Raw genomic sequence first — 23,415 nt, forward strand, 5'->3', positions numbered from 1 at the left:
ATCTAAGTGCCCATTCAGATCAGTCTTTATTGTCCTGGCTTGCAACATAAAACCAGACAGTGGTCACTAGGGTTGGATGTCGGCTCTCAGTACCTTTTAAAGTATCAGTTAAAATAGCTCAGTGCCAAGTCGAATCGAAACTTCTCCAGTCAAACAATACCTGAGTTAAATCCTTTTGGTGTCCAGATTTAGAAGAAAATATTGTTTGTATAGTTTTCTCACAGCCAATCACCGCTACCATTCCTCATAAAGAAGAAGCTTTGAAAAATGGTATCGAATTAAGTACTTCATTAGTATCAGTACCACTTTAAGGGTACTGGTATCCTAATTTTTAAACACTATCCGGCCCTAGTGTTCAGTGACTTTTTCTTTACAAAACTGTGTGCAGAGTCTTCATTTCGTATGCCTGTTTCTTTTGCCATGGTATTGAAAGAATTATCCTGTCTTTTTATATATATACTACCATTGTATCAAAGTTTAACATTCTGGTATTGTGACATCCCTACAATCCACTTAAAGCGCTACAATCTGAGTGCCATTTAGTTGCATTATATTGTATAAAGCAGACATCTCTACAGCCAATATCTCCAAAACTTGGCAAAGCAATTTAGATAGATAAACAGCACTACAAGCAAGAGGAAAATACTTATTTTTAATTTTGGAGGAAACTGTCCCTTAAAAATACTGAGATAAAAAAACATAAGTATATTATAAAATATGCACTGTAAACTGTTGATGTGTCTTGATGTGCTGTATTAGCTTAATACATGTGACCTACAGAACCACTGGTTCATCCATGCAAATCAATTCAGCATGAACATACCTTTCATTCTTGTTACGATTAATTTGTCATAATCTGAACTAGTGATTTCTCTGCTGTATGCTGCTGTAACTGCCCTTTACTGTTATCCCTTAATTGCTCCCACATGAGCTGCGCCCCCAGCTTGAGGGACGAATAAAATATTATGAACAGGATGGAATTGTCACTTGCGGCCACAGTGGCTGTTATTCAAAGTTACGTAGGCTTGGTCTAATTTTGATCTCGTAAAGGAGTGGAGTTGTGGTGGATAGTAACTTTTTAAAGGGGTTTTGTGGTTTGTTGAACCGAAACTGTAAAAAGTCATATTTTCCGACTGAACAGTAGCTTTTCTTCCTGCTACTTCAGTATTTTATGGTACTTTTTGAGAGCAAAGAGGGGAGTATATGACTGGTTTGATTGGAGTTCTTTCCTAGGATTCAGTTTTTCAAAACTAAGAGCAATCAAGCTTTACACTTGTATAAGTATTAATTATAGTTATATATTGTAGTATATTTAAGCCACTAGTTAAATATTTCTGGAAAAATGGTAAAACTGCGTGCCGGTACATGCAACATTCTCACTTTAATATGACAAACTCAGTCCGGTGTTAATACATAGAAATCCAATACGTTTATTTTACATTCATACATCTAAACATTGTACAATAATTTTAATGCAGTTAAAAAAAGCCCAATCCAAAAACAAGTCCTGAAGATTTACAATGATGAATTTGCATGTTTTAGGGTTGGTGACAAGCATTTAAAAATATATACATACACACACACATACACACATACACACTCACACTTGCACACAGGGATCTAGGACAAGTGGCGTCCTTGAGTTGTACCTTAATACAGCCGGGCTGAATGGAGAAGAATTCAGTCACCATAGAGAAAGGCACATTGAATACACAGTGTATGTACAAACAAAACCTTGACACTTACACAACTTTACTGTAGGATCTAGAACAATGACCAAAAAACTGTAAACCTTCACTTATGGAAAACAAATTAACAAAAACAAAAGTCACATCTATACAAATACATTTGAAGCAAAATATTTTCTTGGTCATAACAAAGCAGTACCTTGAAATGCATTTCAACACTTAGATTGGCTCTGCCCGCAGAGAGCAATCCCACAGATATAATTACACAATATGTCACAATATTTATGCAGTTGCCCACTTCATGTGCGCCGGCAACGGTAGGAGAGTACCTCATGCATATCCTCATCAGACAGCAGCAGTCATCTGATATGTTTTTGTCTAAAACCAATTACAATGTCATTTTCCCCCTCTTCACATGAATATGGCAACTTGACATGGTGCAACATGTACGTACATCTACATAAAAATGTATAGACAACTCTATACAGCCGCAAATCTCGTTATCTTAAAATATATGTACCACCCGTCAATCAAAATTTTCAATACTTTCAGAAAAGTAAGTTCTCTGATATAAAATACTGTATTTTCAAAAACAGATTGTTTACATTCCATCCTTCTCAACAAAATAAAGCTTTATATACGTACCTTCAAAGCTTAGAAACACTTCCAACATACATATATATATATATATTTATATATCTATATAGAAACAATAAAGTGACTAAGATGCCATATGCGGCTCTACGTTCACATGTAGTGGAAACCCGTTTAGAATGGCGTACACAGCCAATTTATTTGTCTAATGAACACAGTGTGGCACTACAATTTTGGATGATTGTACAAGTTGGGGTCTTTAAATGCCAAGGTCAAGATTGCCTCCTTAAAAACTGTTCCCTTCGTCCAGCTCAGCATGCCTTTGTCAAGTCAGTGGGCATGTCTGCCGTCGACATACGGTATTGGATCTTTGTGTTAGTGATGGCGCCGTGCTTCTGTCGAAGATGCAACCGGAGCTGACTCTTGTGGCGGAAGTGCAAGTTGCATTTCTCACACTGAAAGAGAAAACGGCGCAAAATTATTTAAGGCATGTTTATAGTCTTGTAATGGCTTAAATTTGATTCCAAAGAAGGTTATGCTACAGTAGAATTTTGTAAAATACAGCGCGTCGACCTACATGGTAGGGCTTTTCTCCTGTGTGGATACGCAGGTGGCTCTTCAACGTCTGCAGGTGACGGAAGCGTGTTCCACAGATCTCGCATGGATATGGCTTCTCACCCGTGTGGATCAGAACATGGGCACGCAGATGAGCAACCTGAAATGTGGGGGGAAAAAAAACAAACATGATCAGCTTGAATCAATCTATTTGACTGATGAGGAAAGCACTGGATCTGATGCAAACAATTATCTGGGATTGAGTTAGCAAATCCTTTGATTAAACTTTTCTGACAGCGCACGTATTGGTATCCACTGTCTAAAAGCCAAAACACCCTTAAGGATGTTCTTCACTGACATTATGAGCAGTTTTGTAAAGGTGAAAATTAACTGTACCCACCCAGAGGGAAAATGTTTAATGTTTAATTAAAGTGCCAGAGGGGTGTTATTACCTGTACAAAACGAGCTCCGCACGTCTCACATTTGTATGGCTTCTCTCCTGAGTGGATGCGAGTGTGAGTCTTGAGGTTAGCTGGTCTGTTAAACTGAGCACCACAGATATTACAGCGATACGGCTTCTCTCCTGAAAAAAAGAGGAGGAAAAAAGACATTAGAATTCTGCAGCAAAGATGTGTTGACTTGACCGACAATAAAAACAAAATTTCTTAGATGTACCTGTGTGGACAGTCTTGTGGCTGGCAAGGTTGCCTTTGTAGCGGAACGCAGCCTGGCAGCGGTCACACTTGTATGGCTTGTCGCTGTGTACTTGAAGCATGTGTTGTTTCAGCGCTTCGTCTTCGGCAAACTTGGAGTCACATTCATTACAGAAGAATGTACCGTTTTCTGTTCATGGCAAATCGCAGTAAAAGTTAACCTCTAGTCCCAAATAATTCATAGCATTTTTTGATTTTTGACATTTAATATCCATCATAAACTCACCACAACTAGAGTCTGAGTATTCTGAGTGCAGCTCTGCCATGTCCTCTGTTAGACGGGTCCTGGAGGTGTTGGGACAGACTTCTGAGTGCTGTGGGGACGGGGTGCCGCAGGTTGAGCAGTTCAGGCGGCTCAAGTAGTGTGGAGGGTGGCTGTCACCATTTCTCAGTGATCCGTCAAGTGCACTATTGACAAAAAACAAATACTTCAAGTCAGACGTAAAAAATACTTCAAATAAGCTTCAAGCAAGATCTGAAAGAAAAGACTTCAAATCAGATGTAAACGAGTACTTCAGATCAGGTCTACAAATATATACTTTAGATCAGACAAACAAATACTTAAAACAAGATCTACAGAAATACTTTGAAAGTCAGAAGTAAACAAATACTTCAAAAAAGATCTTAAAACCCTTCAAATCAGATGAAAGAACAAACATAATTCCAAAATCAAGTTCCTAAAATTATCCTGGTGCATGTCCAAAATCCAGCACAATAAACAAGATCATTGGGACAAAAATATAAAAAAGGCATTCAAGATATTGGGCATAAAATCCTCTGCTTACATTACCTCAAAATCCTCCCAGCAGGTCATGCAAACAAGACAAGTGAACATTTTCTTTTCTGTGTGTTTGAATAAAACTCACCTGTTAATGATGTTGTTGAGACGACTGGCCTGGGGCACTGGTAGGTCCTCACTGTGCTCGTTGCTCTTGCTCGTGGTTTGTGGGTCGAGGTTCTCCGATTCGCTAGGATGGAGGTAGGGTTGCAGGCCGAGGCGCTGAGGTGAACGGAGCCCGGGTTCCCGCAGCCCCACCTCATCTTCCTTAGCACTTTGATTCAAGACGATGAACTTGTACTTCTTCCAGTTGCGAGCTTTTGGGTCCTGTGTGCCTTGCGGGGCTTGCACTCCTGCGGTTTGAGAGAGGCCGGCGTTCTTGCTACTGCTGGACTCTGTTGGGGAGTTGGGCTGGCAGTCTGATTTGAGGGGGCTCTGTGGGCTGCTCATGAGACTCTTGCGTCCAGTGGAGGACATTCCAACGGGGTAGTGCTGATGGATCAGGTCTTCCTCTGCCTGAGGAGTGTGATCTTTGCCAACAGAGTCTTTCTGGTGCTCCAGGGTCAACACAGGGAACACGCGTTTCCTTGCGCCGAGGGCGATTGACTGGCTGACCCCCTCGTGGTTTTCCTTCCTCATCTCGTCGTCTCTGCCTACCTCCCTGGAAGCGTAGGTGGTGGAGTGAATAATGCTGGAGGAGCTTGTGCCCACTGCCCTGCTGTACTCTGCCCTGATGATGTTGGCGCTGTCATGCGGAGAACAATGCTTGTGGTGGATACCGCTCTTAGAGAGGTCAGCAAAAGCGTTTTTGGCATCAGTCAGCTTGCAGAGAGGGAAAGGGAATCCTGGCATGGGAAACTGCCCATAGAGATGGTAGTTGCTGGGGGTGCTGACCCCGTTGAACATGTTTGAGCCGTAGGGCCTCCCATCCCTGAACGGAGCTACACGGCTGTGCAAACTGTCAACAACATCATGGGGCCGGTAAGCATGGACATCCTGAGGTAAAACCAAGGGACTGACCAAAAACTCATCTCTGGGCAGCTTGGCAGACGGATCACTGTGAAAAGAAAGAGAATGTAAAAAACACGACACATACTAGGAGCGATCAATTTGCCTGATTGGTCACAGAATCTTGTCCTACCGACCTGGATTTGATGAATCTGTGGCAGGTGTCCACGACATGGTCCATCTGCAGGTAGATGGCTGTGTTCATGATTGCCATAATCAGACTCTCCTTTAGCGTGAGACGGGAGGTGTACATGAACTCCAGCAAGATGGCAAAGCCCTCTGGGTCCACCTTTGGGTCCAGACTGATTGCATTAAGGTTGCACTTGTGGGAGTCAGTAAAGATGGTGTAAAACAACCCACTGCAGCCATGAAAAAGAAAACACAAACACAGACAGAAAGCACAAAGATCAGTCACTTCATCTTCAAGCTGAAGCATAGAAATTGGCTCATGTAACTAACACACACCTGCAAGCCATGAGAACGGTCTTGTGTGCACGAAACTGCTGTCTGTTAACCAAGATAGTGACATCTGTGAGAATATCTCTGCTACGCAGCCGGTTCAGATTGAGCAGGACATCACTTGCATGGCGTGTGAATTGTATGCAGCTGTCTGCTGCGCAAGCCATTTTGTCAAGTTCTGCAAACAGAAAGAAACATCAAGATTATTTACAAAAAATAGTGTGAAGGCAAGTTTATTTTACTGATATGCCACAATTCACTGCTGTGCTTTCGGGCTAAAGTACAGGCAAATTAAGTGGGCTGAAATTATTTAAGATCCTCACCAGGTCTTTATGCATGTGGTAGACTGAGAAACAGACACAGTTCCTCCAGAAGGCGGCGCCATTTATTAAATAAACACTGTCTAGACGTTTAAATGTCTGCCTTTGGAATCATTTCTCTCCCGTCACTTTCTCACTTTCTAAACCACTGGTTGACAAGTTAACATAACAAATGAAAATGAAGGGAAATTGTAGCACGTTATAACTGACTGGAGAAGACAAAAACTATTCATGACATAACTCTGTAAGCTACGGTCTTTTTTTTTTTTTCTTAATAACAAAATACATAATAATAATCATAGTTTAATGACATATTAAAGAAATAAACACCAGTAAATGTCCCGAGCATTATTTAAAAATCCATTTTAGGTTTTATTAATTCTATTTAAGTAAGCACAGACTCACTCAGTCCACTCATCTCTCTGGATTCAATCTAACGGAGAAAAGTTTGGTCTGTTTTTGCCTCCAGCGCGGCAGAGTCGGCTTTTTTTTTTTTTTTTTTTAAACACACCACTATGAACAAACTTCATAAAACAAGAAAAATAGTTTCAGCATGCGGCTCACTTATTACTGAAAAACTTTTCTACCGTACAAATAACACCCAAACTATGAATTTTAATTTCAACCGCAAGATGTCCTCGCCATGATTGAATCTTCAAAACAACTCGGTGCAGCTGGCAAGGTTAGACAAGTAACAGTTTCCCTTGTTTGCTATAATAAAACCTGTGACAGCGTGTTGTTGTCTAGCCCAGCAGCGCTCTCTACTCTGTTTCTCTGACAGTGTGCTACTGTGCATTTTGGGTCTATTACTTCGGGACTGAAAACTAATATTTAATAGTGAAGGTAGAAATGGCTTTTTAAGCAGCAGTCATCTTTATGACACAATCTTATACTCAATGTCAAGACTGAAGACTGTAACTGGACACGTCCGAAAATAGAAGCAGGACAGAATGCAGCCTAAATAGACTGATATCCTCTGATCAAAAGAATTATGACCTTTATTCCAGTCGGTGACAAACAACCAGTAATATAGACACAATTAACTACATTTTCAAAACATTTATTATGAGGACTACAAGCATAACTTCCGCGAGTCCGTTTTATTTCTAATTAAAATAACAGCGCACATATATTTTGTCACCCCCAAAAAATAGGTTCTCCATATGTCTGATTTTTATTTACAATTTATTTTTGGGCTTTAACATGTCTAATTGTAACTGTTCCTGAGCATAAATACAGTTTAATCGAAAGTCTCGGTCCGTGACAGAAATGAGGCAACACTTTGCAGGAAAGCTGAAGCCAACAACTCTGACGTGCGCATCTCTGTCAAACAACTTGATGTTGTTCGGAAGTGCCGGGTGGCTTCTCCTACATGTAACGCGGTGTCACGGAGGAAACACAAGAGACAACTTGGTGCGACGACGCGTCTTGTAGCCTGCACCGTGGAAAAAAAAACACACCCATCAACACTAATGTTTCCGCTACAATGTTACGGTAACATACGAGCTTCTTCGGCGCTGCCTTTTGCGCTCCATTAGAGCAAATAACCGTTGGAGCGACCGCAGAGAAAGCATATCCTGAACCTGACGTTTCTGCCATGCTGCCAGCAAAGTTCGCCTGACAGCGCGCGAGCCGCAGTCACACTGCGTGTTGACACTTAAACATTAAATCAGCGCTCGTGTACAGGCACTGTTAACACCGCCGAGACAACCGAGTACCAGAACACGAGCTCTAGACAGCTTTAACCCCTCTCGAAACCCTCATTTTCCTCGGTGTAGTTAGCTGACCCGGGCGTTATTGCAGCTTAACAACACGACTCTTGAGATACAGCGGAGGCACACCACCGCCACTGTCTGAGCGCAGCTCCGAGCCGCGCGAGCCGAGCCGAGGCAGATGATCTGTCAGAGAGCCGCGCGCTGCCTGTCACTACAGGAGCCACTTCAGAGTTTCGACTCTGCACTGTTCAAACTGCCAGCAGACACAGTCACACACAGCCCCGACTTCACAAACATTTCAACAGCACAAATGGACAAATAGCTCTGTCTGTCTAAAACATCAGCAACATACAGTACATAACAACTTCGCGCCAAATTAGAGGAAAAAAGGAATTTAAAAAATCACCTGGTAGCGCTTTCCTAGAAACTTCTTGCATCACCACTTCTAAGAACCCCAGTTCTAAGAATCAGACGAGCTCAATTCTCGGAATTTGAGCCCGAGACCGTACCACTTTCCCGGGGCAGGGGAGAGACGTTTTTTTCCCTCGTGGTGAAAACAACTCCTTTTCAAATCGGTTTTTCTAGCACATATTACCCGTAGAGGTTTACACAGCGAGCACAGCGTGAGTCTAGAGTTTAAATGAGAGTAAAAAGAAGAATTATTTTGTAAAATAATGCAGGAAATAGTTTCATAGTTGTCCAATCCCCCCTGCTTTTGGTTGCTTCCACAGTCACAGGACGTCGAGCCGGCGACGTCACCAGTTCCTTAACCCAGCCCCCGAAATTCTCAGAACTAATTTATATTCTATGATTTAAGCAATGTAGCGTTTGGGTGCCTTTCGTCGCATTGAACACAGACCGTACATGTTACAGCCGCACATAGACAGACCGACATCTTAATTAGGCCCATGCGGACAGGTCGATGTGACAAGCTGCTCGCCTTTTCTTCTTCCTATACACAGCTCTTTCTTTTTTTTAGCCAGATTTCCTGCAGGTACGCTGACTTCATAGATGGAGAATGCTGCGAATCACCATCGGGGGTTTGTTGAAAAAGGAAAGCTTTAATAGATTTATTATTCACAAGTCTGCAGGCAGTCAGTTGAGCGTGTATCATGTGGCTGTGATTGTTAAGCGGTTTGGTTTTGCATGGTCGCTTGTTAGGTGGAGTTTTGTGTTCTTATCTGCGCGTTTAACGGTTTAATACATGTAATTGCTGGTGTGTTAAAGCGCCTGTTTTGCCAGGCAGTGGATCAACCCAAAATTTAGGCTAATTGAAGATGTGATCTGCTGTAAATCAACTTGAGTTCAGAGTAAACTTGTTGCATGAAAGTGAGTATAAGTATGACATGAGCACAGAAGTTATATGAATGCAATCAACCCTTGGTTATCATTCAAAATCAGCAGATGTGTAGAGTATTAATGTGTAAAAATTCCATTAGACCAATTTTACACAATGTGGAATTAAATGTCAATGTCAAGTTGTTGTTTTTTTTGGTGCTATATTATTATATGCTTTGTAACTTTAGCTTCTTGTTATGTTTCCTTTGAAAATGTCCTTAGAAAAACATATTTTAGAATGGATAACTTATTAATTGTTAGTAGAGGCTGCCTGTGAAATTGTCCATGCCAGGTGATGTTTGCACACTTAACAACAAAAACATTGCTCATTGAAATGCAAAGTGAAGGATTCCTGGAAAATTAATTGAATGCATTGCTGTGATATTTTTCCCCCTCTTACCATTTAATTTAAGGCATGTGTACTCCCTGTTGCATCATTTCTCAGAGTTGGGCAAGAATAAACGCAGTCTTTTTTACTTTTTGGCTTACTAGTGTTGTGTTTTTCTTTGTGCTCTTTTAGTTTTGTCACCAGACAGACTTTTGTTTAAATCGCTGGAATGAAAGAGAGAGTATTTGAAGTGAATAGTCCCTGTGTGGAGATGAGACCTGGTGTGAATTTGCATGTCTCACTAGTTAGTAGATGGTTTATGATGCTGAGTTACAGGGGATGTGGGTGACAGCGTCTTAGAAGAAAGGTTGTATGAATTTCATGAGTTGTGGGCAAGCATTTACTGTCAGTGACTCACCTTGGAAACTTTGTTTGTGGTGATTCCAAACCACAGATTCCCCGTCCTTTCTCATCCCGTTCACCCCTTGGCACAGAAGGAGCATTTGCTGAGCTGATAATACATGACAAAGACAAGTTTGGACAATTAATTACAAGATATATTAGTTTAAATTACAATAGTGAAAGTGTCAACTTAGTTATGCGTAACTCTCCTTTCAAAATGTCGGGTGTCTTGAGCTGTAACATTACAAAATAACACAGAGTCCCTAATTAGAGTTCAGTGCTCTGGTGGCGCTATATAATTTAAATATTAGAATAAATATTATTGTAAAGATCAGTGTGCAAACAAAGACTGAAGCATAAGCTCCATTCTATTCAATGTTATTAACAATAATAACAAGTAAATACATCACTTCCCATGTTCTGTTATACAGGCTAATAAAATATAATGTATTTGTATTTTATTTTGGTAAACTGTCTACATCAGGGCTTTAAATACCTTTCTCCTTCTCTCCTCCTATTGATCATTGTATCTTTTATCAAGTCTTTGAGGAATATCTTGTGAAATTTTCATGATCTAATAAGTTACTTTTGTTTTGATGATGATGAAAATCAAAACAAGAGTGTAAAAAGTGAAAAATATATTTGAAGATTATCTTGACTTTCAGGTAAAATTGTTTTCCTCTTAATCAACATGAATATGTTACTCTTAATTATCCATGAGACAGATTTATGAGAGATATTTAAAAAAAAAAAGCTTGACACAATCATGTTTACTTGAGGTTTAATTGACATCAGGGACCTCTGCCATACAGACTACAACAGCCTGTGCTGCACGCAGCCAAAGGAATCAGATGCAGCGCCTTTTCTTTTCTTTTTTGTTTAACCCCTTCTGTGACGGCACACTCCACTGTAATGTAACCGACATTTCCCTGTGGATTGCCCGCGCATCCGCCCATCTGGATCCGGCATCCCACTAAAAACACTCCAGGTGTTCACAAGCCATTGGGGAAAAAAAAGTCTCCAAAATAATTAAGACGCACGCTTTTACAGCAATCTCCGATTCAGCACTGCCAAATAAAGACTATCTTGAGCTCCAAACAAAGAGCAGCGTCAACTTTATTTCAATCCACTTGGGGGATGTTTAAGGCGCTCCAGCACAGTTATGCATAATGCACGGCCATAAACCATCCAGGAGTTAGGAGGGAGATGTGTAATTTACCAAGGCCCCATGCTGTGCCCAGCTATAGAAGGATGAGATAATTACTGCAAATCCTTGGCAAACTTTTACTCAACCAATTCCTAGCAAAAATAAATGACCCACTTACACAGGACAGAGAAAGATTGCAGGGGAGCAGATCAATCTCCCCTCGTCTAAACTGACAGGAATGACACACAGGGCACATTGCCGCTTTGTGAACAGTGTGTCGCCTAATCCTTGATCTCCATTCAGGCTGTATAATTAAACAACGGGTCATGACGTTAGGGTCTTGGTGTCTTTGTCTAGGCGGCACGCTCTTCAGAAACAATCACAGCAGAAGCAGGTTGTGACAGTGATTCAAGTCTGCCCGGACAGTAACAGCTGCACATTAAAAAAAAAAAAAAAAATCTTGTACACTTCTGACACAGTGTGAAGCATCTCGAAGCCGTATCATTGCCTACACTTGGTGCATGATAGGTCACTGAATAGAAATGCCCACTGACAAAAGCCCGAGGCCCGGAGGTTGCCTCACTTTTTTTTTTCATAAACTGCACACTTTTGTCTCGTTTCACAGCAAATTTCTGCCAACTTCAGTGTTCATTGTCAGCAAAGATGTGAGTGTGGAGTTTTGTTCTGAGAGGCATGATGCAACCAAGCTGTAACACCAAACAGATAATGCTGTTAGCTACAGAGGTCTTTTTAGTTCCTTTCTTTAAAAGAATTTCTTTTTATATTGTTAAGTTTCACTTTTTTAACTCCATGCATCCCAGAAGCATTTTTCCTTCTTTTGTCCACAACAAAGTCGCCCCTTTGTCAAACACCAAATCCTACTGCAGGTCTGAATTGTGACGCAGCTGCAGCGTGTCTATAAAAAGATTTGTTCTTCTAGTCTCATTGTATGTATTTATACATTTCCCCTTGATCATCTATTTGTGCAGATCGCTGCAAACATATGACATGCATAATTTATAACGTCAGTTAAATAACACGACTTGTAATAAATAGATGCAGTGAAAAATTCACTGATACCACTTCAAAAGATTTTCTGCGCAGGTAATGACGAGCACACTTTACTTGGAAGCTTGCCTCTTGCTTTTTTTAATTAACAGACGAACAGGCAAGACATTTTCTGACATGAAATCATGTCTTTTCACAACAATGCAGCTGCTTTGTGTCTCTGCACTCATACAGTCCAGGTTGTAAGTTGGGATTCATCCCACAGAAAAATAGAGATAAGGAGTTCAGGAAGGGTCACAGTTATCTAAAAGGGAGTCCCCTGATTGTTGTATTATTATTTTGGAAATGCACTCTATTTAGATTATTTCAAAGTGCTTCCCTCATCCTTAATACTTCAATAGTGCGCCCAAAAATATGCACGTTGAAAAGCAGCAACAATGGATCAAGTGTGTCAGCTCCAGTGGTCAATAATAACAAGACTCCCTGGACATGTAAAAGCTTTATTAAAGTTGTTTTATTCTGCTTTATCAGTTATTTCAAAAAGAAAATACACCCCTCCCCACCCCCCCCAAAAAAAACTTTGGAGTAAGTTTCTGCGCTGTGCCTGTGTGGATAACCTTGAGTTCAGCAGCTTGCCTGTGCAAGCTACATGCTAAGGTTATAGTCAGAGAGGCAGAGGCGTGTTAGTGGGCTAGAATTCCAATTTAGTCAAATCAAAGCATGTAGATTCAGGACTTTCTCAAGGCCAGCTGAGAGGAGCCAGGAATGCAGCCCGCAGAGTCGAACTTGATGGAATTTTCCACGCATACCAGAAACAGTCCCTTGCCAGTGTGCCATCTGCTGGATGATGGGTCAGTTACTTCCACAAAACAAGAAGATATACTGTATTGTACAACTAATAGCTACCATCCTTACAAATCTTCACAATCGGAGTGTTTGCTCTGTTCTGTCTTCCTCTTTTCTCTCACATGCCCAGGGCTGCAAAACGCAGGAGTTCCAAGAGCACATGAGGAGGAGTTGTTAAATTTGGGACAACTTCTGCACAGATTAGTTTCAAAGGCTTGTTATTGTGTCTCTACATGGATTCAGTTTGGTATTTTAAGAGAGGTATCCACGCTCAGTCATAGGGAGTTTTATTGCAGAGATTCAAATGGTAAACAAGTGGGTCTTGTTTCTTTGCACCACCCTCGATAATGATCCAATAAGAATCATCTGTCTGAATCAACCCCCTTTTCCTGCGCCGCTGTCACAATACCTATTAATCAGTTTCAAACTGTGGATCTCAAACCCGTTTTGGTGTGTGTTGGAAACGCTGTGAGGCTCCTTCTGTTTTTGTCTATCACTTAAGTGACGTGCATCCTCCTGCTTGCACACATACCCATGCTGTGCAGCCACATATAGCCCTCTGGGTATTAACGTAACAGTGAATTCAAAATAGTTTGATGAAAATGATGGATAAATTGTTTAAATAGTTATCTAAGAGAGCATCAGCATTTGAAATTATTAGTGAAAAGTAATAAATAAACCACTAACATCTAAAATTAATTGATTAACAGCTGAAATTGTTAGCTAACAGTAAGCTAATGAATAAATGGTTGAAATTGTTTGCTAATAGTAGGCTAATGGATAAATGGGTGAAACAGTTAGCGAACAGTAATGCACAATTAACACTGAGCTGAAAGTTAATGAACAATTGAAACTGGTGGTGAAATAGATAAATTAGCTAGTAATGGATAAGCAGTTGAAACAGACAACATTAGCTAAAAGAAATTTAAATATGTAATATGTAACTTTTGCCTTTGACAATTTCTGATGAAAGTCTGACAGCTTCAGCAGAAGTCGTGTTCATGTACAAAGTAAGGTATTAAAGGTATTAAAGTTTTAGTCATGTTTGCTGACTTCCTCCCTCACGCTGACATATCCGACGTATTCCATGTTTTAATGGCAGTTATAACATCCAGCAGCTAGATGGAATACTTTGCATTTTTTAGATATTTTAATGCAGAAATGTTATATATTGTAGCTTTAAAAACAGCTCAAATAGATAACATTAGCTGGTAATAGATAAACAGTTGAAATAGACAATATTAGCTCAATGTAATAGATAAACAGATTAAACTACTGTAAAGCAACAATAAAAATGTGTGTTCACTCTGATGTATCTGATGTATCCTGTGTTTTCAAGTAAGTTATGGCAGCTAGCAGCTAGTTGAAATGCACCTTGAATAAAACTTAAATTATAGATTTCTCTGGGTATGAACATTGTTAAATATTTGGGATAATCAAAGAACAACTTAAATTCACAAAATATTTAATATAGATCTTGCATTTTAGTGTGGAAATGTTGCATATCATTGCTTTAAACACAACTGAAATAGATAGCATTAGCTAGTAATATGCTGCAGAAGTGAACATGTAAATGGCAAACGTTAAATTTCTAGTGTTCCACTTGTGTTGTTTAGGCAATAGTGGAAATATTTCTACTGTATTTCCACTGTACCGGTGGAATCTTCCAGCATCAACACGGTCCTAAGTTGCTAAACCAGTTTGAATTCTGAGTTATGTTGTGTGAGTATGTTTTTTTTATGGACCATAATGCCCACAAGAACTATATATTGAATTCAGAGCGTTCGTTATGTAGATGTAAAGAAAAAGCAGAGGAAACACTGCAGCAAAAAATGTTAAAATTATAAGAGTTTGTAGAAATTTGCTCCACACGAACAGCATCACAGCCGGTGTTTTGTTCTCGTGGACTCAGCTCTCGTGTCACTCCCTCAGTTAACTGTTGCAGCTCTCTTCCCCCTGCACTCGGTACTGCTGCGCTCCAATTTTGCTCTCAACTATGTTACACTGCTCCCACTGCCAGGTCAGAGTAGCCGCCTGCCCCTCATGCCAACAGCTGATACTGGTCTGCAGGGCTGGTTTAACAGGAACTACACACACCATGCTCCAGGTCATGGTTCAACAAGAACCACGCTGAAAGCAGCAACAGTCCACTCAGCACACCCAGCTGTCTGTTTCTGTGTTAGAAAAATCCTAAAATATGAACATAATCTTGGGTAAATCATTGTTAAATTTCCTAATAAACATTTTATTAATTTGAAAATGCTAATACGAGGTATAGATGAGCTTTCATAATTAATTCCTGTGGCATTAGCCCCTCAGTATGTTCAACATCCCATCTGCATCAAACGTTCACAGCCTCCATTAGTATATAGGTGTATTTTCATGTCAGCTCTTTTTTTTTGGTTTCCTCCAGCCAAAGCAGTAAATGGATTTAAATCCAACATGGAAACATGGGATTGGGGAGGATGAAAGCAATCCCACCGGCCCAGAAGTCAACTGCTTTACCAAAAAAAAAAAAAAAAAAGCCTCAGACTCTGGGCACTGACACGGACTCAAGAAGAGATAATTCCAGCATTTTTGTGAAATATCAGGGAAAATATATAAACATCACATAACAACACATAAAATGCACATGCACATTTAAATTGTTTGAAACACACAAAGAAACACCATGACTTTTATCATTTTTCTTTCTTTTTTAAATTCAATTCTAAATAAACTGTTAGTTTTTCTTCAGTGTAACTTTTGTTATAATTTTCTTATGAATCTGACTTTGTCTTGTCTGCGCCCACACCCTTATTTCAGTTAATACATGAAGTGAGGCTGTGCTTTCTCCGGAATTCTGGAAAACCTCCCACTCTTTATGTTTGCTAGAAACAAATCAACTCTTATAACCGTCAGGTCTCATTAATATGCATGCATGCAAATTTGAAATAAAGAAATGAACGTTATTTCTGATTAAAATTCATTATTCCTAATGTATGATAGTAAACAGCCACTGCTTTCATTAGAAGTATGTCTGAAGCCGAGGAAATGCCAGGTGGAAGTGCTGATGCAAGAAAGCAGAGTGACACCTCCTGCGCTCAACACACATAATTGTTATCTGTTCTACAACACGCCAGACAGACAGACACTCTAGTTATCTGCAGCACTTTGAAATATTTTGTGCTTTGCATGCATGGGACTGCAGGCATTTCTTGATAGTATCACATGTGGGGATTTAACGGGAAATCAACCAGCCAAATTACACCAGCCATTGTATAAATGGCATTGTATGTCTGTGATTCGTTAGCTGTCAATTCAAACATAAAAAAAAAAAAAACGATTCAGTGAGATGGTACGCTGCTGTTAAAACTTGTTTTAAGTGAACTTTTGAGGGTAAAGAGTCTTTTGAATTAGGTTAACCACCAGTAGTTTACAACCAACCTTTGTTTTCAGGGTCTTTGTGCAGACGTGGAACAACTTACATGAAAATTAGAAGTGAATCACAAAGGTCTCTCAAATCACTCAGATCTTATCTTCAAGTTAAATGTCTATTTTACATGTTTTGCATATTGTAGATAAACCAGTGAGAACATTATTTATTGCATTCAGTACACCCATTTGCTTATCAGATGTCAGTTGTTTTATCATGACTTGTGTGTCCTTTAATGTGACTTTGCATGCCCGCTTTTGTTAATGTGGAACTGAACAAGTGATTCAGATGTACTGTATATTGATTTGAAGTGAGATTAGCTGGCCATCATAAAAGCCGTATGAAAATTTAGTGTATGTGAGTTAGTGAGATAATTTTTGGCCATTGTTGCTGTCGCTCATCCCGTGGAGGTGTGGAGCACTGATGTTTCTACAGTGTTTGGCTGACCTCCAAATGATTGGAATAAAAAGGGAATTATATCTATTTAGGTGTACCTGTCTTATCTCAGAGGTGAAATTACATATGGACTTACTCATGTAAGACAAAGGAACGACCAGTTCTGTATAATGTTGTGGTGGAAATACCTAAATTATATATTTTTACACTGTAAAAATAAAATTTGTTTTAACTTAAAAAGTTAGCATGCAGGCAAGTTGACAGAAAAGACAAGTTATTTTGTTATGATTCAAAACTTTTCTAGTCAAATTAACTTAATGATATCAATTCAGTTTTACTTCAGAAAAATATGTTCAATAATCCTTAGATATTAAATTGACCCAATAACTGATGTACCACGTCATTCCAGCAGTGGCACAAAGATATGTGAAACTTCTCCCACTGAATATATTAAATTTAAAGTGTTACGTTTACAGTGTTTTCATTATTGTGAAAACAAATGACCATGACTTATCTTAAAGTGTTCATCATATATGTTTTCTCCATACTGTATAAAAAAAAGAAGGGTCTCAGGAGAGTTTTAAGTCTCAAACAATGCATGCTGGGAAGTCTGCTAATATGCTGATCATGTTTCTTCAGACACTTAATTAAATGAGCTGACTGAACTCAGTACAGTGCATCCATTCAAAAAGTCATGTTTATAAGATATGCAGTGTTTTGAAAATAAATAGAAATTTTATGTTTAATTAACCTGAATAAATAAAACTTGGATATTTATGTTAAGTAAATGAGAAAAGATTAGTTGATTCCACTTAATTCCTGTATGTTTTTTACAGTGTTATTAATCAAACTTGATATTTGTGCACAGTGTTTAATATAATTTCTGAACAAGGTCTTGTGCCTTTATGACAATATATAACAAGCACTGGTATTATAGTATACCAGAATAACATGCCTAGCCAAGTATGTCAAGTTGGAGAATTTTTTTTATGCATTTAAACTTTTTTTAGTTTTTAATTCAAGGAAGGTTTACTTAGAATGCATTCTCCTTTGCAGCGATGCTAAGCTCCACATTCATTTATCTTGCCAGCACTGAGAAAACGAACAAGTGTTGAGAAACAGAAGAAAGAAGTCTCACCTTTTTTCTGCTGGAAGGAGTGAGGCATGATGGGATCTGTAGTGGGAATCAGGAGGCAGTACTGAGCCGTGAATTCAAAGCCGTGAGCCCAGTTCAGGAAGCGAAGGGGGCCTCTTCTGCAGTTCCAAGAGTCTTTTCAGCGGTGCCAGTCACCGAGATCAGTCAACTTCTTCTACCTGAACTATGGTTAAGATCCAGAGCACAGCAAAACACAGCCCGCCTCACTGTTTTCACCAGAGTTTTATTTTTCTGGCAAGCAGCTAGATGATCCAGGATGCAGAGTCTGACTGGTGCCCGAGCCTCCCTCTGAGTGGCAGCTAAAGCTGGAGGGATGAAGCTGTCTTCAGTGCAAAAGGGCACCGAATCTGTGTCTCGCGGTGGCGGAGCAGCTCTGGTGAAGCCTTGTGTCTGTCATTGTTCAGCAGGACGGGAATGCTTCTGGAAAGGCGGGCCACGGCAGCGGGGCTGAAGTGAGTCAAGTCGACTGAGCACGCTTCATGTTAGTGAAACGGTTCACAGGGCATCTCTGGCTCTCTCTGAGCTGATAGGCCGCCTGCACTCTAGCGTTCATTGATTGTAGCACTCGGTCGCTCTACTTTTCCACGAATGCTAAAACTGTGGGGCAGGCTCAGTTTTGGCAAAAAAGAGAGGAGAGATTAAACAGCCTGTAAAATAATCCCAGTTTTTCTATATATAATTCATTTGAATGAAGAGTCTGAAATCCCATTAAGCCTCAGGAGCACAAACTGTAGACTAGCAGTGCCTTTAACGTGGAGGAACTCTTGGAGCTCAGGCCATCTGCCAGATCAGAGTTTTTCATATACAGCAATGACACATTGTTTTATAAACAGAGCTTTTATACAACAAACATTTCAGTGTCCTAGAGCATTAATCTACCTAAGCTTATCTCAATCCATGGAACTAGATATTGCTCTTTATAACTTGTCTAGTGGAGGGGGTGTTATTACATCACACCAGCTGTCACTTCAACCTGCCACAGCCAATAGGAAGGTCAGCAATGTGGCTGCTGGAGAGAAAATTAGGGAGGAAAATCCTGAAAACAGTAAAGGAATGTTTGGGCAAAATGCTCACATCAGTTTTATATTCATTTTAATCACTTGTGGCAATAACAAGTAACGGGTCCCACTTTATTTTACAGTACACTAATAAGTCAAAACAAGCTGTACTTTGTACCAAATTAGACATGTACTAAAATTAATATGCTATTTATTTGACAGTATTAGGGTTAGGGTTAGGGACACATTACAACAGAGCTGTACTGCAAACTAAAGAGTAGGGATTGTTTCCCACTATTAAACTTTTATTACAGGGTAATAAGGGCACAAGACAACTGAACTATAAACTTAAGTGTATTATTTCTAAATGTTAAACCTTTATTAGACTTTATTGGAGGGTAATTACAGACATATTACAACAGAACTACATTGTAAACTAAATTGTTTCACTCTATTAAACCTTTATTACAGAGTAATTAGGGCACATTATGGCAGAACTGAACTGTAAACTAAAGTGTATTATTTCCAAATGTTAAACCTTTATTAGACTTTGTTACAGGACAATTTGGGACACTTTACAACAAAACTGTACTGTATTATTTCCCACTATTAGATCTTTATTAGACTTTATTAGAGGGCAATTACAGACATATTATAATAGAACTGCACTGTAAACTAAAATGTAGGCTATTGTTTCACACTATCAAATCTTTAATAGAGCATAATTAGGGACACAATACAACAGAGCTGTACTGTAAACTAAAGAGTAGGCTGTCGTTTCCCCACTATTAAACCTTTATTACAGAGTAATTAGGGCACATTAAAACAGAACAGTACTGTAAACTAGAGTGTATTATTTCCCACTGTTAAACCTTTATTAGAGGGTAATTACAGACATATTACAACAGAACTGCACTGTAAACTAAAATGTAGCCTACTGTTTCATACTAAACCTTTAATAGAACGTAATTAGGGACACATTACAATAGAACTGAACTGTAAACTAAAGTGAAATCACATATCTGCTACTTCCCCATTTAAAATTAATACTTGAACCAAGCAAAGGCCACAGTTTTAGAGGTAGATGAATATTTTGTCTATGTGTGAATGCACAGACTTGTTGTATCACTGTAGGCAGAAAATGTGATTTGATCAAAGCAGTAGGCACCAGTCTGACAATTTTATGGGGCCAGTCAAAGAAGGAGTGCCTTAAGTAGCAAATATGTTATTTCACAGCCAAATTCACAGTACAGTTCTGTTGTAATGTGTTCCAAATTACCCTCAGATCAGGGTCTAATAAAGAACATATTCTTTCTAGTTTTTGTATAATTTGATACAAGGCAGGGCTTGTTTCATTGTATTAGTGTACTGTACTGTATGGTGTCTGACTGTGGTATAACTACTGTCTAATAAGGAACACATCATTTATGTCTTATTAGTGTACTACAAAGTGGCAGCACGACCTCAAAGTGTGATCACTGATATTTTTTGGCTGCAAAAGCACAACCCTTGACCAAGGATAAAGCACTTTCCTGCACATGAATCCATAGTGTTAATGTAAGAGTATCAGTGAGCACGAGTATCAGTGTGTAATCGTTCTTGACACCTGATGTTGAACTCAGATTAAATGAATACACATGCTGTCTGTGCAGATAAGCTCACCTCAGCGGGTAAGAACTCCCAAAGCTCTTGCTATTAACAGCGTTACATGCTGCACAGCTTTACTGTGTCAGCACCAGGCAGGCACTGTGTTGCTTATGAGCGCTGTCATCATTACAGAAAGAAATCACAGACGAATGCATCAGAATGTGCACTTATACAAGAAGAACCAAACATTGGAAGGGAAATGAGATATATATGGGTTTTTGACAGATCTGTACAGTATGTTCATCGCAAGCACGGGATAATCCATTGGATGAGTGGACTAATATTCAGCCAATCCTGCTAAAGCCAAATTAGTCCAACACATTTCCATCATATTTCAGAATAAAGCAGCCCCAACAATCTGAGCTCTGGGGATAGTGGTGGCAAATGACCGGTGAGCCCTCAGATCCCTGTGATCCAGGGATAAACTTCTCATGAAGGAGCTTAAACCTCTGCGCTGACACACAAATGAAAGCCAACAACAGGTCACAGCGCCTCAGAGGAAAACTCTGATTACTGTATTGTCCTCTTACTGTCACCGTGAGGCACACAGAACCTGGGCAGCGTTCAAGACAAATAACAATCAAGACATCAAGACTGAAGTGAGTCCAATACATCGCCCCCCTCCCCTCCCACTCAGTGAGGCTTATAAGAGGACGGCTTGTGTAGAGCAGTGTATGAGTGACCTTAATCATCAGAGGGATATTTGGGTTTTATTCGGCAGCGATGCGATGCACGCGGTCATCACTGTGTTTGACTGGCAGGCATAAAAAATGAGAGGGGGGCAAGGTCGGTTTGCAAAGTGTAATCCATATCATCCCGTTACAGAGGCTGCGCTGCCGTCGGCCCCGGGCCAAACATTTTGATGTTGATAATGATGTCGGATTATGCTGTCATCTGATGTAATTTCGGCCTGCATCAAATTAACAAAAGAGGGATCAAGCAAATTCTTTAAAAGGGACGTTGCAACCTTCTAGATGCAAACTTGATTTGATTTCATGAAGTGTTTATTTTCTGGGTTTTTTCTTTTTTTAAGTCCAGACAGACTTGGTGTTTCTGGCTTGGCCTTTCCCACGGAAAAATAAGATCAACAATTCACAGCATCCTCGCTCTCGACAGCATGCCTCGCAGTAATTCATATCAGCAGGGTCTAAAAAAGAAATTGTCTCAGAGTTGAAAACCGTGACCCTGCACTGACTGCACAACAATATAACACCTACTTTCTTTTTCAAGAAAAACATTTAATCAACATTTAATCCTCACTGAATGTGTGAAATGGGCAGAGGTGGGAAGTAACAAAGTACAAATACTTAATTACTGTACTTAAATTGAGTATCAGGTATCTGTGCTTTATTGAGTATTTATTTTACTGACAGCTTTTTACTTTTACTCCCTATATCATAAAACAAATATCTGCACGTTCTACTTCTTACATTTTCAAAACAGGCTTGTTACTTTTGTTTAAATGCTGTTTGTTTTAAAGCTGGATTGATTTGAAGCTGGATCTTTCAACCATTTATTCATTATTTTAGCCATCTCATCACTGTTAGCTTTCTCATCTGTTTATCCATAGTCTTAAGCATTTAAATGTTATCTATTTCAGCTGTTATTAAATTATTTGTAGCAAATAATCTGAACTTTTCCCCATACTTTTAGCCCAGCAGTTCGCTTCAGCTCACTTCAGTTCCAACAACCCAGGACAGAAGAAAAAAAAACAAAAAACATCTGTCACCGTCCTCTGGTGGCTCAAACATGTCTGGACATGTCCAATAAAGCTGCTGGACAGAATGTCCCTTTTCCAAGTCATTTTCAGGTCATAGTGGTGTTTGACAGTGCGACAGTGCAGCAGACATTCCCCCAGAGTTTCAGAACAGAGAAAAATGCTCATTTTGAGAGTTTGAGACCTAATTTTATATACTTAGAGTTTCTTTCTAATCATTCAAATTTGGCTGGGTGGTTAATAACACATGATTCTGTAGTGTGACAAACTCAAAACACACATTAATTGTTGCTTCACAGTATTTGTAACTGTTATCCATTATTTTTAGCTAATGTCTATTTCAACTGTTTATCAATTACTAGCTAGTGTTCTATTTCAGCTGCTATACAAGTTATATATTTTGTGAGGTGTGCTTATATTATCCTAAATGTTTCCAAGTATGTTCAATTGCAGAGAAATACGTATTCAAGGTAACGGTTCGTTTCCTGCTAGCTAGTTGCTAGTAGCTATAACTTCTGGGAAAACATCAAGGAAACTAATTTCTTCCTCTTCTAGTTCCCTTTTATGTAGTTCACACTACAGAGAGTGAGGAATGAAGTCGTTGCATGATGCATGGTGTGATTTCAGTGGGTTTTTAAAGATGAATGTAACATTTCCACATCGAAATGTTTAAAAACGTCAGACCCGTTTTATACATTTTGATGAGTTGTGTACCCCAAATGTGTCCAACAATGTTCAAATGCAGAAAAAAACCCATAATTTATTAAAGGTTATCAGTGCATTTCTTGCTAGCCACTAACTTCCATGAAAACACAGGAGACATTAGATATGTCAGAGGTGGAGGAAGGAAATCGGCACGTGTTACTAAACATAACCTGAATAAAACGTTTATATTACCTTGTTATCTGTTAGCATGATTTTTGTCGTGTCAGATAGATTGTCATCACTTTCATCATCATTTCAGCTCCTACGCCTCCCATGAGGTGATCCCACGCCATTTCACATCATCATCAGTCTTCTTCTATTCCTATGTCCTATTCCTATGCACTTTTTCACTTTTACTTGAGTAAAGAAGTTGAATAAGTCCCTCTGCATCTCTTTTTATGGATCAGTGCTTCTTGAGTAAAGAATGTGCACTTTTGCCACCTCTGGATATGTGGTTATATAGATTATTAATCAATCAATCT

The 23,415-nt window shown here is 39.4% G+C and overlaps 1 protein-coding gene across 3 annotated transcripts; it reads right to left on the reverse strand.

Moving 5' to 3' along the window:
* Positions 1–1,414: 1,414 nt before the first annotated feature.
* bcl6aa (BCL6A transcription repressor a) lies at positions 1,415–18,110 on the reverse strand. 3 transcript variants are annotated; one of them, XM_084722640.1, is made up of 10 exons: positions 17,849–18,110; positions 9,915–10,007; positions 5,802–5,973; positions 5,474–5,695; positions 4,417–5,385; positions 3,777–3,958; positions 3,513–3,680; positions 3,290–3,420; positions 2,860–2,997; positions 1,415–2,737 (listed from the first exon to the last, which is right to left on the reverse strand). In XM_084722640.1, the coding sequence occupies exons 1-10, from the start codon at positions 17,874–17,876 to the stop codon at positions 2,594–2,596; spliced, it is 2,247 nt and encodes a 748-aa protein (XP_084578766.1). In that variant the 5' UTR covers positions 17,877–18,110; the 3' UTR covers positions 1,415–2,593. The 3 variants fall into 3 exon arrangements, with proteins under 3 accessions (XP_084578766.1, XP_084578767.1, XP_084578768.1); XM_084722641.1 differs by lacking the exons at positions 9,915–10,007; positions 17,849–18,110 and adding an exon at positions 8,237–8,336; XM_084722642.1 differs by lacking the exons at positions 9,915–10,007; positions 17,849–18,110 and adding an exon at positions 6,119–7,244.
* Between the last annotated feature and the right edge of the window lie 5,305 nt (positions 18,111–23,415).

This window comes from Lutjanus erythropterus, chromosome 7 (genome assembly GCF_056507025.1).
Source record: "Lutjanus erythropterus isolate fLutEry1 chromosome 7, fLutEry1.hap2, whole genome shotgun sequence".
Taxonomy (NCBI): domain Eukaryota; kingdom Metazoa; phylum Chordata; class Actinopteri; order Lutjaniformes; family Lutjanidae; genus Lutjanus; species Lutjanus erythropterus.